Source organism: Propithecus coquereli, unplaced genomic scaffold, assembly GCF_000956105.1.
Source record: "Propithecus coquereli isolate 6110/MARCELLA unplaced genomic scaffold, Pcoq_1.0 Scaffold73, whole genome shotgun sequence".
In the NCBI taxonomy this organism is placed as follows: domain Eukaryota; kingdom Metazoa; phylum Chordata; class Mammalia; order Primates; family Indriidae; genus Propithecus; species Propithecus coquereli.
The window spans coordinates 6,228,735-6,246,799 of record NW_012153396.1 but is presented as its reverse complement, the minus strand read 5'-3'; the positions used below and the strand labels follow the sequence as shown (position 1 = coordinate 6,246,799).

Below are 18,065 nucleotides of genomic sequence, written 5' to 3'. Positions count from 1 at the left end.
GCTGGTCTAAGGCATGGCTGGGTATGCTGTTGTTATTATTATAAGCAGTTATAAGTGTGATACTTAATATCCAGGAAAGCATTGAAGAAAATGCACCAAGTCAGCAGCTCAGAGAATGTTTCTATAATATAACTGTGGGTTTTGGAAAGAATATTTGTTTCTTGATTTATCAATGGAAAGTAATTAAAAAGAAATGAATGGGTGAGGTGCTTACCATCTGGGGGATGGACAGACTTGAAGCTCTGACTCGGGTGAGGCAAAGGAGATATATGTAACCTAAACATTTGTACCCCCATAATATGATGAAATAAAAAAAGTAAAAAAAAAATGTAGTTTATAGTTGGGGATGTGAAGAAACCACAATAAAACTCCATGTGAAAAGAGTGTTATAAGAGTAATATTAATACTAAGCACACACAACAGACTATATTCACTAGCAACACCAGCCTTGTTTTGAAGGAGTGGACTTCTGACACCTTAAAGAAGAGAATGATTATTGTCTGGTCTCCAAGTGTTATTTTCTCCCTTAATTATGTAATTACAGCCATGGCGATATTGTACTTTGAGGCAGGGATTAGAGAAAGAACAAGCAAGAGAATCTCTCTCTATAGTGGACATCTACTCTGACAGATTTGAAATGAGAATTGTCCCAGCCTTGCTGGATTTGGAGGAATGCAGTGGGATTGATCTCCACCCATGTCCTCTCAGTGCCAAGGTTTACAAGGTGAATTCCCAAATAAGTTCTTGCTTTTGTTTCTTCTCCATTGTCAAGAAGAGGCTTGAGAAGTCCATGCATAAGACGGAGTGATACACCAATAGCTTTATGTGGCCAAGGTCAGCCCAAGCCACCTGACATCTGAAAATTTCCTAAAGGCATCTATGACCTTCCAGTCAATAGGAAATGGCTGTAATGTCCTGTTACAACATAAAGTTACAAATCAACCTGGCACCAGGGACTACATCATGTATGCAAGTATTTTCTGAGCATGTATATGTGAGGAGAAAAGATAGAGAAATACTAGAATAAATGCCCAACTCTTCAGTCAAGCTCTTTACCAGTATCTTTACAATCATCTCCGTTACTCCACGAGGCCACTCAACATTCCATGCAAAAGGACCTCTATTCATCCAACTCTGGTTCTCTGCTTCTCATCTCCAGCAATTCATCATTTAAGCCAACTTATCTCCCCAAATTCCTCAAGTTAGAATTAATCTTTCTCTTTTGTGACTCCACAACCTGGTATAATCGCACCTCTAATACAAGTCAGACTATGGTCACTACCTTATAGAGTCACTTATATCCTTCCAGGAGATTGTCTCATACACCAGTCCTTATACAACCAAACAAAATATACTCCATAAAAATGTAATTTAGCTGAATTGAATGTCAAAACTTACTGGTTTTTCCCAGCTGCATTACTCAAGGGCACTTGAAGTCCAGAAAAATTGTAGTCTCTTTGCTAACTGGCCATATGGTACACAATCGCAGTTTCTATGAGAATCTCCAGTAAAGAAGGTTAAATTCTAATGACCCCTAGAGACCAATTAAACTGAGCTTTATGTCCAAACCACAGAATGTTAAGTCCAGGTGCAAAACGACATCGCCCTCTAAAAATCTTCAATACGGTCACGGTCTAAAAAATGTCAGGTTGCAATTTATCCACTTGGTATTAAATGACTTCTGGAGTCTGAAACCCAACTACTTATCCAGCCCTCATTCTTGTCCCCAGTGAGCATCTATTTTACACAATTAGCCTGATTAGCTCACTTCCTCACAAATCTGCACCATCCATTCAATCCTTGGCTCATTCCATTCTCAACATTTGGAATGCCTCCACTTCTTCCCTTTTTCCTTGCCAGGGCGGAAGGACTGATAATCAGAGTGGTAACTTTGAGGGAAAAAAAAGGGCATGTACTGCTCATCCCCATGTCTCCTCTTTTAGGGATCTACCTGGAAAGATCACGTCCTCTGCACCTCAATACTATGGTATTTTAGGAACAAGCTTCTCTAGTAGAGCCTTTAATTTACCATTTCTACCATTGGATAGATGAATCCAAATCTGGGGTATAGTATTAGCATCCTCTTCCTTAGACATTGTTTTAAAAGCAATAAAGCTGTGTTTGGTCTTCATTTGTCTCCTCCCTTGTCTCTGTCTCAGTTGGTTCCAGCGTTGGACAGGTGGAAGAGGAACTTTATTTACTGACTCCCTCAAACCCCGACAAACTAGACTGCAAGCTCCCTGAGGTAAGAACCATATACCTGTACTGTTTTCCTTGTGGTCTTGAACACAAAGTAGGGGCACACTCAACCCTGGTAAAACTGAATGGAGAACGAACTCAACAGCAATAACTTTTTTTTAAAAAAAAAGTCACCCTATTTGGTATGTCTTGCTTCTCTATAGATGCAATGACACCATGCATTTTTTTTCTTCAACAAGACTGGAAATGCAAGACCAACTCCAACAGGAAGAAAAAAAATTACATGTATCTGGGCACATTGTTCATTTTGATTCATGCTCCTCTTCATATCACAGTGTTTCCCTGTTCTAAACAACCAAGGATTTTCAGGCTCCCTTTCTTCGAGGAGGAACAGCACAATAGCATAGTGACAGACTCACCCACTTAAGAGGGTCAGACACAGAAATTTCTTCACTAGGAGGTCATGTGCAGCATTGTCTGCCCCCTCTCCTATTTGGGTCTGATCACAGGGGCACGTCTTATCTCTATAGCCTCACTTGTACAAACAGGAACTTAGAACGACCTGAGTCCTAGGATCATTAATCCAAACCCTCCCACAAGATATAATGTATTGCCCAATAACCAAGGCGTATTTCTGCCTCCTGGTATGATTAGAGGCATGGAAGCATAAGCTTCCCAAAGGTTACACCCCTTAGTCATCCATACCAGTCTTTACAACTCTTTGAAAAAATCTGGAACATTACCTAAACTGGGACCTTGCTGTCAAAGGGAACTATTTCAGCACTTGTCAGTTACCTTCTAGGAAATCAGGATATTTCTACTGATGTTGTTTTCTACCCAGTGACATTCACTCCCATTTTTTAAAAATGTACTTCCATTCCTCCCATGCCTTTGTGCTATCCCTATACCTAATAGAACAGCCTCCACCTTAAATATTTCCACCACTCTCAGTAACTGAATGGCCAACCTACATATCAATGTAGGGATGCTAGAACTTGGATAGGCACTGCGCAGAGGAGACCACTGGAGAGCAGAAGCCCATGCGCTTACTCCTCTGTCCTGAAAACCACACCCACTCCTCAAAGACGAAAACCATGAGGGAGTAGTTCACCCAGCCATCTGAGGCCAACATCCAGAACAGACAACTTATCTGCTTCCACGAATGATCTCAACCATCACAGCCTGCGTGATTTGACCATTAGTCACTGGTGAATGTTGGATAATGAGACACATCTTCTCTGTTCAAATCAATCCGTCATACCCAGGCAGTACCTTCACTGTGGCCAGGGCTGTCAAAGGTCACACACTGTCACTAGAGGCATGAAGAAGCACTACATCTTTAGGGTCACTGAAAATAGTTATTTTTTTTGTTTTTCTCCAGTGACTATGTGGAGTCACTTGATTTCCCCAATAAATTATTCTTTAACTGGTAATCACATTAAAGAAAACAATATAAGTGACATAGTTATGCCAAGGCCAGTTTTTCACCCTGCACAGATGTTGGCATCAGGTGACATCTTAGAAAAACCCTCACTCCTGTCACTGATATTGACTTTTCTTTTCCTATAAAATTTGTTCATAAGATATGATTTTCCAAATAATTTAAGGTATTTAAATAGCCCTACTCCCTCCACCTGGAGCCCATAAGAAGAAGCATAGAGTTTACAAAGCTACGTGAAAACACACCTAGTCCAAGTACCTTCATTTCTAGCTTATAATCATGCTCACACATACATGAATGTCAGCTTTACTGAGTCAGCCACCCCATGAGATTCTGTACATACATTCCCTCATCTCACAATAATCTCATTGGGTAAATATTTTATCTCCATTTTACTGGACTTTAGGTACAGAGAAGCTAAGTTCCTTGCCAAAAGTCACACAGCTGGTAAGTGGTACAGCTGGGATCTGAACTCAGAACTGGAATATTTGTGTTTATACCATTAAAACTCATGAAAAAGAGGTAGGTCTGGGGGAAGGACAATTTTGGCTACATACCTCATACAATTCGATAATGATGTTTCCCATTAGGCCTCGGCTGCTCTTAATGTTCTCCATGGCCAGAGTGAAGTAGATCCCACTCGTGTCTGAGATGTAGAGGTTGTACGTGTCGTTCTGGTTCCATTCTTGGACCGCTGCAAACACTTGGTTCTCATCGGTACTGATGATGTGCATGTCCTGAAAGAAGATGGAAGGCCCGTAAGGTGGCAGATCTCCACATCTCTCTGCCCAATGGGACTTCAAGTAATTACCATGACTTATGAAAAGCTTGGGTTATAGGCAATGTTAAACAATTCTGTGTCAGACCAAGGCTATAAATTATGGGCTTCATGATCTCTGTTTCTTACTAAGTGACAGCAAGATAGGTATCAGTGGCTTTGGTTGATATTGTTTTCCATGGCTTCCAGGACTCATACACTTTCATTTTTTATTTTTATATCTGAAAGTTAGTATTATGCCAACAGAGGGAGACAGCCTTGCAAGAGAAAGCTCACACATGCAAAGAAGACAGGGCCTAGCCTGTCTTCAGATCTTCATTTATGTTTTGAAATTTTATAGTGTAGTAGTTTACACATTTTTTTAGAGCCTTCAGAGTCATGAGGATTGCAAGAAGGGTGCCATGGAGGTATAGCCAATGGTTGGGGCTCTGCACTTCCAATCCTGTTTTAATCACAGTAGCGCAACTTGAATTTGTTGTAACTGGAGTTCTGTGTAATATTTCAGAAGTATTTGGTAAAGGAGGTTCTGCTGTTCATAAAATAAAATTATATTTGAAAATCAATGATATAGAGGAAAGAATACTCAACCTGGAATTTAGTGTTATGAATCACAATATAAGCACTGTTATAAGTCAGCTGCATGATGGTGAAAAATGTGTCAATCTCCTGAACTTCAATTTTCTCACCTAAATAGTGAAAATGAAAATGCTGGGCTACCAAGAAAAGTACCTAATATTTAGATACTATTCTAAGTCACCTAAATGTATTGTCTCAATTAAAAATCAATATAATTCTGTGATGGAGGTGGTATTATTATTTCCATTTAACTGAGGAGTAAACTAAGGCACACAGAGGTTTACTGATTTGCTTCAGATCATATAGTAAATGGCAGAACAAGGTTTTGAACCTCAGTGGTCTAATGCTAACCGAATGGTTAGCTTCTACCCATCTGGATATATAGCCTCTAAATTAGGGATTTCAAACTGATGACTCATGAAGTAAATACGGGTCACAGATGTTTAGTTTGACCACATCCCATATGAGAAATTTGAATCTCTGGTCTTTTGGATGGAGTCAGCACCCTGCTGGGGTCTCAGCCCTCCCCTCCATATCCATGTGTTCTTATGATCTACCACTCACATATTGATGTTAAATTCCTGGTGCCTGAAGTCATTTTAGTTTTAATCCTGGGTTGGATCATTTCTAAAATCAAATCTAGTAGTTCACAATTCAAAATAATTTGCAAAACTATATGGCCAGGCACTGTACAAAGATTACCACACATTGAAGCCCTCACGCTGGGAACTTGCACTGTCAGGAGGACATGTGGACATGGATAAACATTTGCCAAAAGTGGGATAGTTTAAAAATGCATGAAGATACTGGCATATACGCCAAATAGTAATAGGAAAGACACCCTTGTCACATGGGGCAAAGCACTTGCTATAGGACCATGGGCAATTGGAGCTGACAGTAAGTTAATAATCAGAAGGGGTCCAGCCTTTATTTGATCAACCTTTCCCAGAAACCATTTCAAGTAAAAAGAGACAGCACTGTCCATAATGTCAGGACCACGGAGAGCTCCTCCAAGATGACTTACAAAGGAGCAAACCCATTTGATTTGGACAACCTGGAGGTGGGAGAAGTAGGAAAGCAAGTTCTTGGTCTTTTTATTGAAGATTCTTTGTCAAATATCAGCCTCTGGCCTTGAACTCTCTAGGTCACCTTGACTAAGACCTCACTTGCTCGTTTGTGCTTACACACCTTGTAGACTTACAGGTTCCTGCTGAGCTGCTTCAAAACAGAAAGAAAGCTCACTCTTAAAAGCCATGTGAAGAAATCACGTTGTGTTGGTGTGGAATGAATGCCCAAGAACCCAGTAGGAGGGGAAATAGCAGCTGCAGGAAATACGAATTAAATTCACTTACCCTGTTAAAAATGCAATAGAAATGCTGGGTTTTCCCCAGATGTTTTGGTCATAAAAATGAATGAGCTAAGTTGTTTTACACTAAACTAATGTAAAAGAGGTGAGGGAAAAAACAACTTAAAACACTGGGGCATGGTCAGGATTAGAGACAGCCAGGCTTGCTGTGGGTACGTACGTATGAGGTTAATGCTGTCCTGGGGCCGTGTCACCTGCTGAACAGGTATTCCAGATTCTGGAGCAAGAGACTGCTCTCCAGTATCTAGGATTCTGGATGTCTGCTTGAGAAGTTCTTAATTGGCCAAAGTCACTTGGCTAATAAATGACATTACTAACATTTAAATCTAAGACTTAATCTTATTTTAAACCAAATCTTAATCAAGAAGCCAACATTTAAAAACCATCTCAGTGGGGCTATAACTTTGGTGTGCATCAAAATGACCGGGAGGTCTTACTAGCATGCAGACTTCATGGGCCCGACTGCCTGAGATAATGACTCAGCATGTTTGGTGCAGAACCTTAGATTTTACTGTCTGGACAAGCCCGATATGTGATTCTGGTGCATCTACATCTGGGGGATCACTCTTCGAAACATGCTGAACTATGTGACCTCTCTCCAAATAGGTCTTATGGTGGAAGAGGGATCACCCAATAATAACCAGAAAATTAAGTCTTTAAGACAAAGAAAAGCAGTATTAGTTAAAATTGGTCCAATAGGGACCTGACTGACAATGAAGCTTATTTTTTGCATCTGGCTATTTCATTCTGACTCCAAAGCATGTGTCACTTCCTTACGTGCTGGTCCTCAAAACATGCAGGGAGAAATTTGTTCATGAAGAGAGAAATCAAACCAAGGAAAATACGATATGTGTAAATTCAGGTTGTGACTTTACTATGATTGGAATTTGGAGAGTGTCAGACCAAAACCACATACATGTTTTTATTTGGAAAAAAATACATAAATAAGATTTCCCCTTTGCCCTACCAAGACAATAATTCCAGAGAATCACAATTGCTTTTTGAAAACTAAAACCTTTGACTTGCTAGGTGAACAATGATGAAAATATTTCACAGTTATTGATGCATTTTCTTATAATCTGGGCCTAATGTAACTTTATTCATTGTAGAAACATCTATATTATTAAGCATCTGCCATGTGCCAGATATCCCAATATACAGAGAAAGAAAGTGCAGATCCTCCCCTCAAGAAGATGCCCCAATGGTAGAGACTTCACATACTCTTGTATCCTTTCTTGAATTTGACTAAATGCTACACTCGAACTAAAAATGGTGATGGGAGTATAAAGGCTTACAGGTGAAAGAGAGAACAGAACAGTCAAGAAAATGCATGGAACTTGGTATAGCTAAAAAACAGTTTTCCTCTGAAGGAAGTAAGGAAAGAGATTGGCTTATATCACAAGGGGTTCTGCATGGCACACCTAACTTTTACCTAAAAGGTAGCACAAAGCTATCACAAGCTCTTAAGCAGGATAAATGCATAATTAGAGTTGACCAATGCAGAAATTTGGTTGGAGAAGATGGGGTTCCTTGCATGATCATATTCACCAGGGAAGCAATGCAAAGAGGGGATTTACACGGGGCAATGCTAGAGGCAGGGAGAAAGGCTTAAAAGGTCACTGCAACAATCTAGATGATGACTCATAAAGACCTGAACTAAGGAAGTATGTTCTCTATGAGGTCACTAGGGGATGGACTGGCATGATATTAAGCAGATAAATCTATAGGGATAAGGAAGAAGGATATATATGCGTGTGTGTGTGTGTGTGTGTGTGTGTGTGTATGCACCTCGGATATTTGACATTTTTTTTGAGACATAGTCTTGCTCTGTCACCCTGGCTAGGGTTCAGTGGCATCATCATAGCCTACTGCAACCTCAAACTCCTGAACTTAAGTGATCCTCTTGTCTCAGCATCCCAGAGTAGCTGGGACTACAGGTGCACATCACCACGCCCAGCTAATTTTTCTATTTTTTGTAGAGATGGGGGGGCAGGGAGAGGGGGGAGTCTTGCTCTTGCTCAGGCTGGCCTGGAACTCCTCAGGTCAATCAATCCTCCCACTTCAGCCTCCCAGAGTGCTGGGATTACAGGCTTGGGCCACCAAGCCTGGCCGGATACTTGACTTCTCAAACTCTGCTTTTCCTTTACAGCACTCATTGCAATCATAATTAAATAATCATTTGTGTAATTATTTGTTTGATGTCTGTCTTTCTCATTATTAAGATCCCAAAAAGCAGAAACTATGTCTCTCTTATTCATCACTTTATCTGTAATGCTAACCAGAGTATCTGGCACATGGTAGGCAACCAATGAAAGTGTATTGAATATATAAGTGGAGTATGTAAGTAAACATACAAGAAGGATGATACATATGGGATATAAGAGGACTTCAGTTCTAGAACGGCTAATGGATGTTTAAGAGGATGTACTTCAAGTAGGCAGCTGGATGAGTTGTCTGGAGCTCCATGGAGAAATATGGGCTGGGACTGTGGATACAGGTGTCAACAATACCCTCCACCAAAAAAAGGATGAAGCTACCCAGGGACCATGCAGAATGCAAGAAGAACTTAGGAACACTAATGTCTGAAGAGTAGCAAGAGGAAGAGAATCCAGAAGAGGAAATTGGAATAAAATACTGTCAAACAGAAGAGTTTCAAGCATGGATTTTTTTTTTCCACCTGCATCAAAGTGGTAAAAAAAAAAAAATGTAAAGATGTCTATTGAATTTGGCATGTAGGCGGTCACTGTAACAATGGCTAGAGTGGACAGACGGATTCAAGGCCAGAAGACAAGTAACAGTGGGTTGATGAGTGAATAAGAAGTGAGAAAAGAGATTAGAAGTTCAAAAAACTCTTTAAGAAGTGTGGCTGTGACACAGCAGAGAAGAATAAATCTGTAATTGCGGAAATGTAAAAACTATGGAAACAAAAGATTAATATCATTGTCATAATCATTTAATGAATTTTCTAGGACATATTTCCCCTCTCCTCTCTTTTATGATTCAAAATGGAATTAACCATATTCTACTGTCACATAAAAAAATGAACCCAGATGTAGGTAGAGAAGAGATCTTATTTGAAAACACTATTGCAAGGAGAACACTCTGACCATAATATCTGCAAGCATCTCAGAGCGAAGGAGGAAAAAAAATTACTTCTACAGGGAAAAGTAAAACAAGGCTAGAAAGAACTGGGTGTGGGGAGTAGGGTGAGCAGGTGGCATGATCGAGATATTGAGCAGGAAATTATTTTCTTCAGGGTGGGCTGATTCTCAGAGGGGTTCTCATTGCAATGTTTGCTTAAGCTCTGAAAGCTTACATAAGCTTAAGAGTGGGTCAAAGTTCAGAGGCTTAGGGAAGGAGAAAAGGTGATTTTAAGTTTGGTCAATTCAAATCAACAGGCATTTTGTCCAAAATGGTCAGTAAGACAACAGTTCAGCTAATCATTTATGAGAAAAAGAATGGAAATCTCGTCTTGTTACAGGTAAACAAGGTGGACATCTGAGTCTTAACAAGTCATGTGGGGGGAGAGGGTTGCAGTGAGCCATTTTCCAAACACAGAAGGGCAGAAAATTTCTTAACCCTGCCTGTTTTCCAGGAGCACGGGGCTCAGACAAAGATCAACACTGTCACTACCAATCTGAATCCCACACAGAAACAAACAAAAAACAAAAATACTTCTCTTGTAGGACTGATTTATTACAGTAGTAAGTTAAGAATAAATCCAGAATCTAAGAGACAAAAGAGGGTATATCAGACTCAGTGGTGAAGTGAGGGTCTTAGGCAATATTGAGACCAAAGGTCAGGCTGGGATGGGATCCCATCATGAACACTGATCTTCAAGCCTGGCAGGTTAAGAGCCTCAGTATCATTCTCCTCTGGATCAAAATTGTTTCTTAGATTTGTTGAGCATTTTACACTTGACCAACAATGAGCCATTCACTGAATTCTCATTACTTTGCCAAATAGTATTATTATCTCCATTTTACAGATGGGAAAACCTGGCCTCATGGATAAGTACGTGGCAGAGCTGGAATGAAAGCTCAGGGTTTCAGCTCAGACATTTGCCTTCTGCAGGCGACCTGCTCTCTCTCATCTGGCTCCATGCTCTCTGCTGGTTTGAGCTTTTCATGTCTATGGGACTAAGAATGCCAACACGATGCCCAGGGACTGAGTTATGGAGAGCTCAGCACAGGCTGCTACTCCTAATAATTCTGCTCATTATTAATGGCACTCATTTCATTCTCTGCGAAACCCTCCAAAGCCATGGAGTGTCCCAGGAGAGCATATTCTGAACAGATATGCTGGGAATAGAGGCGCGAGGGCAATGATGACAGGGAGCTTTTCCAGGCTTTTGTTTTTAAGCAGGCAGCCTAAAAGCAGCGACAGCACCTCATGGAACAGCAACAACTTGCTTAAAAGCCATTTCCATTTTTAAACAATGGAGAGAATCGATCTCCCTCCACTCCCTCTGTGCCCACCTCCTCAGCCTCGACTAGGAAAACCTGGGTCAACAGCGGCTAATAAAGGGGATCGATAACCATCCAGCTATTTTCACAGCAGCCCTCGTATTAATGAGAAGCTGCTCTGGATGGAGTTCTCTAAAAGGGGGCTGCACGGATGGTACTCCACCACAATAAACTGCCACGGGGTTGCTAATCATTCATGGAGTGTTCTAGGGTTGTGATCAATTCAGGCCCTCATCTGTCCCCACCTGCAGCCACCCTATCCAGGGGAGCAAACTGTTTCCCTGAGAAGGTTAAAAATACATCAAATATGCACATACAGAGACAAAATAAGCCTTCCACTGGACAGTAAGTTCCCTAAACTCATTTCCTGGGCTTAGAGACATGGAGATCTTCAGTTTCCTATAAGGGGGCATTCTTTAGAAAAATCGTAATTATGAATCTGCCTTTCTAATCTTCTCCAAGCTGAGATTCTTCTTTCCTACTTGGGTTTAGAATATCTGATGGGTACATCCTGCAACCACAGTACCATACAACAGCCCCATAAATGCCAATCGCTGAGAGGTTAGAGAAAATGAGAAATTGGTTCCCAGGGCCTCTGAAACTACTTAATATGGTCTCTGCCCTCCTCATCAGCCTTTCTACCTCTCCCTGTGCAGCCCAGTCTCTCAAGATGTCAAGATGGCTTTTCAGTCTGTTGAATGAACCATGCTCACTCTTAAAACAGGGCATGTGTCTGCATTTTCTCTCAGCTTCCCCCCACCCTTGTTTGCAGGGTTAACTTTTTATCCTTCTTGTATCAGTCTGAACATCATTTTCTCTAGGAAACTACCCTTACTACCCATCTACCCACATTGGTCTAACTCCACTTTCTATACCAAGATGACCCTTGTACTTCTGTAACACTCCCACACCTACAATTCCTCGTTTAGCATTTCTAGCAGAATATAAGGTCCATGAATGCAGGGACCACTTGTGTCTTATTCACTACTCTATACATAGAGTTTAGTTCATGGCACAGAGTAAAAATTTAAATGGAAGAAAGAATAGTTGAATGGATGCATAAAAGCAGAAACAAATGAATGAATGAACACACGCACACATAAACAATTGAATGAATAAAAATGATTTCGGGTTAGAAAATTATCTATTTTATCATGTCATAATTCCTCCCACCTCTGCACTCATTTAGCCTTTCAAAATATGTTTCTTAGCACTGGCTTAGAGACCCAAGTCTTTGCAACATTGCAACACTTGATACGTGCCCCACCTGAGACTTGGCTTCTCTGCAGCCTCATTAAGTGATGCAATTATATCCTGTCCATGTTCACACTGAGGTTCTAAGGTCCATCTCCCCCTAGAAGCCAATGTTCACAGGCAATAGGGTCTACATAATAAGTTTTATGATTTTCCAATAGATGAGTTAAAATGCCATTATTTGATATTACCATTCTATTAAATTATCCATTTTTAATTACTCATGGTGGCAGGAAGGAGTAGAAACACGAGCAGCACATTTATATTTGGCCTTAAAATGAACAGAGAAGCAAGAAAACCACCAGACTTATCTGTGCACTTTTATGCACACACTCACATAGCATCTGTGCCTCTGCCTGAGCTTGGTCTTGTATTTGGCAATAAAGCCTTTGCAAAAGGGAGGAGCCCTCGGAAGAGATTCCAAAGCTAATGCTTCTTTCACTATTGCCCGTGGGAAATGACTAAGGTTACACCAGATGTCTGAGTCACAAGAAATCAAAGATCTTGCCTAGTACCCTGCTGAGAGGGTAATACAGAACCTGGGTTCAGTGACATCAGCAGAGGCCAAACCGCTCAGTGGCAAGTCAGGCTGAATGCCAGCAGACCTCCCAGCCAGGGATCAAACCTCCCAGCAGCCAGACAAGATGGCCTCTCCAACGCTCCCAGGACAGCTGGTGTTGCATGAGGTACCTTCGGCAGTGAGTACTTGGGCAGCTTTATCTGAGCAAAGGCCTCTCTTCGATAAGACACGTAGTAGCTGGCTCTTCCACCTGTTGTTACCTAGATGGTGGGGGAAATACAAAGAGGTCAGATGGGGCCACAGATCATGGTACAAGTTGGAAAGTATTAGCCTTTCCATCATCAACCACAACCAGTTTCTAATTACCTTTCAGAAAATATCCTTTGCTGGCTTAGTGTCTCTAATCCCATGGCACCGTGAGTTGCCCCATGTCATGGTACTTAGACAATAAGTGGCCAATTACACCAATCCTCCCCGTGGGCTGACATTCTCCACAAGAGCAGGCACCGACTCTGCATCTGGTCACTGTGCTCTGCATAGAGTATACACCTAATAAATATTTTCAACTAAATATAGAAAAGTTATCAACGTGGGCTACACTCATGATCTATTTATCCTGGCTTTTTTTTTCAACAGTTTATATAATCCATTCCAACCATAACACAGTTGTCAGAGGTAATTTTTCTAGATTTGAATAATTACTATTTCTCAAAGCCCTCATACTTTGAAATTTAGTGTCACTTCTGATCTAAGCACAAATTTCTTTCCTTCATATTTACGAATCCATGCACTGAGTAGATATTTATTGATTCTTTCCATATGCAAGTTACTTAAAGGCATCAAAGATCAGAGGAAGAGCTCCAGATATGAAATTCAGAAATCCCACATTTGAGTCCCAGCTCTCCTAAGTCATGGCTAGGTTTGGGGACAAGTCCCGTAACCTCACTTGGGAAAGGATGGATTCTTAGTTAGAGGAAAGTAAAAAACACTCCAAGAAACAGTCCTCTGGCCTGGGCTTGCTGAAAAGTCCTGCCAACATGGCAGAGCTCTGCAGATGGCCACTCTTGGACCAATTATCCCAACTCAGGGGAAATTAATATTCACAGGAGAAGATAACATGGCCTGTTCAGAGAAAATAGCAGGAAAACAATAGCAACCAGGCTGCTGTTCTGAGGAGGCAATTACTCGAGGCACATGCTCCATTCTCACTAAGGTCCAAACACATGCTGGAGCCAGGCCAGTCCTCCCACTCTGGTCCAAACCTGGCACCCATCCACAGTGCCTGCTGGGACCAGAAGGGTGTAACATCTCTATTGAGGCTGCTCATCTCTCCTCACTCTGAGAGACGACATCTCCCATGGCTCCCCCTTGCTCTGCACAGATTGGAAGCCCACAAAGCAGGCACCACAAGCTGCCAGGTGGAGCAGATGTCAGAGTCAGCACGAAGGCAAAACCTTGGAAAAAACGTGGTACAAAGGCTTAAACTGTGAACCAAGAGTAGAGATTGGTTTTTCTCCCTGATGTTCAGGGAGAAACATCTATTTCTTATTACAATCATTCTTGTCTTGTATCTCATGACATTTTAAAGTTTTTATTTTGTAAAGACATCTGTTCCAAATCTATATTGTTCTGTGTTGGCTTAGGGTGGGTGTTGTATATTAAGACCAATGGGTTGCTGAGAAGCTGTTTCCCCCCCACTTCTTTTTAAAATAAGTACCAAGTACATAGAACCAGATTAAAATATCATCTTTGGATCTGGACACAGCAGTCGCCATCAGTCTTTGCATGATCCTATTTATTTGTTAAATTTGGTTTTATATTTAATTGTAAAATCAACACACGTAAACATACCTGACAACCCAAGAACTAGATCAATAGTTTTTACACATTAGCATGCCTCAGAACCACCTGGAAAGCTTAAAACTCAGACTGCTGGGGCCCATCTACAGAGTCTCTGACTCAATAGATCCCGGTGGGGGATGAAGAATTTTCTTTTCTAGTAAGTTTCCAGGTGATGCTGATGTTGCTGGTCTGGGGACTACACATTGAACACCACAGAATTAGACCTTTAACAACAATCCACACACACCTCTGTGCTCCTCACCTGTCCTGACCTCCTTCCCACACATAGCTACTTTTCTAAATTCTGTGTTTACAATGGTAAAGTTGTTTTTTTTAGTTGAGGTGAAATTCACATAACCCAACCTAAACCATTTTAAAGTACACAATTCAGTGGCATGTGAATGTTCACAGTGTGGTCCAGCCATTCCCTCCACTTAGTTCTAAAACATTTTCGTCACTCCCAAAGGAGACTTCATACCCTAATGATAAAGTTTTTGAACCCCAAAATATACCCTCCAGTAACCTATCATATGCTTAAAAACCATCTCTTTACAGGTCACCCTGAAGCTCACCAAACATGCCCTTGGGATAGTAGACCAGTGTCTGACAAGTCCCATCTCTGAGTGATGGCCAGAGCTCATTGATTAAAAAAAGCTTCCTCCTAGAAGACTGAGCCACCTCTACAAGGAACAAGATGGTGGCACCACCAGGCCTCCTGTCAGCACCATAGGGAAAGGTTGGGCCCACTGAGGTTTTCAAATCACCAACGGCCAAAGAAAAACAGAGCGGTCCCTTTGATGGGGTGATTGGCCTCACAGCCTTGGGAAATCACCCATGCGTGTTCCCATGTCTATTAGATACCTGTGCAACCACAGATTCAATCTCTTTCTCTCTCACACACACACACACACACACACACACACACAGGCTCACACACACTACCTGAAAGAGTTCATACTTGAGTAAATAATGAAGATAGAAATTATACTTGAAATGCAATGTGGAATGGTCTGAAATATGAAGGGGCCACATGAAGACCAAGGAGCCCAGGGGTTCTCCAAGTACCTCTGATAACACAGTATCTCCCAGAGATATCAAGCTTGCTCCTACCAATCTTCCTTTGTGCTGACTTTGTCCTTTTCTGTACTTGTCAAAATCCAGTTGGTGCTTTAAACCTCGGTGTAATTCCTGTGAGGTCATGGTAGGGTTTTTGGATGCTAACAATTCATTGTAATTTTGCAATCACATCCAGCTCACCTTTTATGTAACATAAAAGTTGTGAGTTGTTTTTCAATTGCCATGGACCCCCAGGTTGAAGGTCATGTAACCTGAGCATGCCAAGATGAACCAAGCATGCAGCCATGGGAGGAACCTAAGTGCTTGGACTGAGGAATGGGGACTGAATTAAGAAGTGGACTCCACATGGCAGGGTCCAGGATCTAATCAGATTGAGCCCTGGCGTCACCCCATTCCAGGGTCCAGTCAGAGTATATTTCCTGGCATCACCCCATTGTAAGATTCTATCAGATCACACCTCTTTACCCTCTAACTATAAAACCAGCCCAACCCCCTTGTTCAGGGGCACACTGCTTTGGGAACTATCCCCAGTGCGCTTCCTACTTGTGCTGAGTAATCAAACCCCTTGCAATAATCCCTTGGCAGTGGTTATTGGCCTGATACCCACCAAGTGAACAAACACCTCTGTTTGGGAGGTAACAATTTCTCCCATCCCTCAACTCATGAACTTTGCTCTTTTCATGTCTACAGCATTCTCAAAATTTACTCTTGTGGCACACACATTCCTATAATTATTCCTCCATGTCTTATTACAAGGTTGTCATCTCCTTAATTCCTAGACAATGCTTGTTTTATGGTTTGAATGTTTGTGTCCCCTCAAAAATTCATGTTGAAACGTAATGTTCAATGCAACATTAAGAGGTGGGGCCTTTGAGGAGGTGATCAGGCCATGAGGGTTATGCCCCCATGAAGGGATCAGTGCTTTATAAAAGGGCTGGAGGGAACCAGTTAGGCTCCCTTTTTTCCCTTTTATCGTTTCTACCATGGGAGGACCCAGTGTTCAAGGCACTATCTTAGAAACAGAGACTAGGTCCTCACCAGACACTGAACCTGCTGGACTTGATCTTGGACTTCCCAGTCTCTAGAATTATGCAAAATAAATTATCTAGTCTAAGGTATTTTGTTACAGCAGCAGAAAGGGACTGAGATAACTGGTCTTCTGGTAGATGATTAGTGGACATATAATAAAAATAATGATAAAACTGTCATTAATTGAGCTCATCCACTATGCTCCAGAACTGCACATAGCCCTTTTAAAATTATCTAGTTTAATCCTCATGACACCCCCACAGAGGCTGTAAGGTTCTGAGTGACTTGCTCAAGATAGGACAAATTTGAACCACAAAAAGTTTGACTCTAAACCTGTGCTCCTCCACCTGTGGCTAACTAAGAAGAGTCCTCTGGGCGTCTTTCTCATCTTGCTGTAACAACACAGTATATTTGCTTGATTCCAACACCTTTTAAAAAAATCAAAAATTTCTGTAATTGGCATGTGTGTATATGGTTATGTTTCTTTGCATTGCCATAAAATCTGTTACAACATTCATGTTGAATTTTTAAAATGATATCTTCTTAGAAGAGAAGAGATGAGATCATAACAACAAGAATATTAATAATAACTACCATGCAATGGATATTTCATTACAGGTCAGAAAATTGAAGCTGAGAAATGTCAACTAATTTTCCCAACATCACACAACTTTTCACCTTCACAGCAAGAATATGAACCTGGGCTCTCCAACCCGAGCCTACGCCTGAATTCTTAACCAGGAATGAGCACAGAGTCGGGGCAGAGCATGGGGTCCATACTGACTTCCTGAATGATGTACTGTTGGGATTAATCTGCTCAACCAGGGAGATGCTGAGTTTGGTTTCCTCCATCGGCTGGTGACTAAACCATGGGTGTGGGGTGAAGAACTCCCCAGTCCTGCCCAGTTCCTGGATGGTCAAAGAAACTTCTTTCCAAATAGAATCCCTAGCGCACCCCTCAGGAGCAGAGTCCTCACAATGTTAGGGTGATACCAGGCTGATGCATTTACTGCCTCTCCATGATTGTGCAGCTCTCTGGCACACAAGAAAGGAATAAAGTTTAGCAACTATTAATCTATTTTGATGAACTTTTCTCTTCCTTACAAGCAAATTCACTGGCATTGTAAATCCCAGAGATTATTACCACTTTCCCTTTCAGTGACACCTTTTATTTTACATTTGATGAATATCATCCAATTATTTGCTCTGGGCCCATCCGTCATGCTAAACACAGAATTAGCTGGGTCTTTTCCTTACTAATGACTGGCTCGTTAATCTGATTTTCTGGGTTTCCATTTTACGGGTTTAATTGGGCTTCTGGCCAGTGAAAATGATTCCTTTGGACAAATGCATTAGCCATTAAACACATCTGTCTTTTCTGACTTGTTCCCGCTCTTGCCATGACCAATCCTAACCTGACATATCCTTTATTTTTTCATTTATCCTTGTTTCTGGATGATGGCTTGCCCCAGAGGATAGAGTGAAATCTGCCCCCAAAAATGGAACCAAAGGGCCCC

At 41.4% G+C, this 18,065-nt stretch overlaps 1 protein-coding gene across 1 annotated transcript in view; it reads right to left on the bottom strand.

The window, feature by feature from the left end:
- Positions 1 to 18,065, bottom strand: part of SORCS3 (sortilin-related VPS10 domain containing receptor 3) — a 624,980-nt gene that overhangs the window by 115,220 nt on the left and 491,695 nt on the right. The window contains exons 8-9 of the mRNA XM_012661662.1: positions 12,771 to 12,860; positions 4,198 to 4,377 (exon numbers count right to left, since the gene is read on the bottom strand). Of these exons, the coding sequence (XP_012517116.1) occupies positions 4,198 to 4,377; positions 12,771 to 12,860 (270 nt within the window). The remainder of the gene's footprint in view (positions 1 to 4,197; positions 4,378 to 12,770; positions 12,861 to 18,065) is intronic.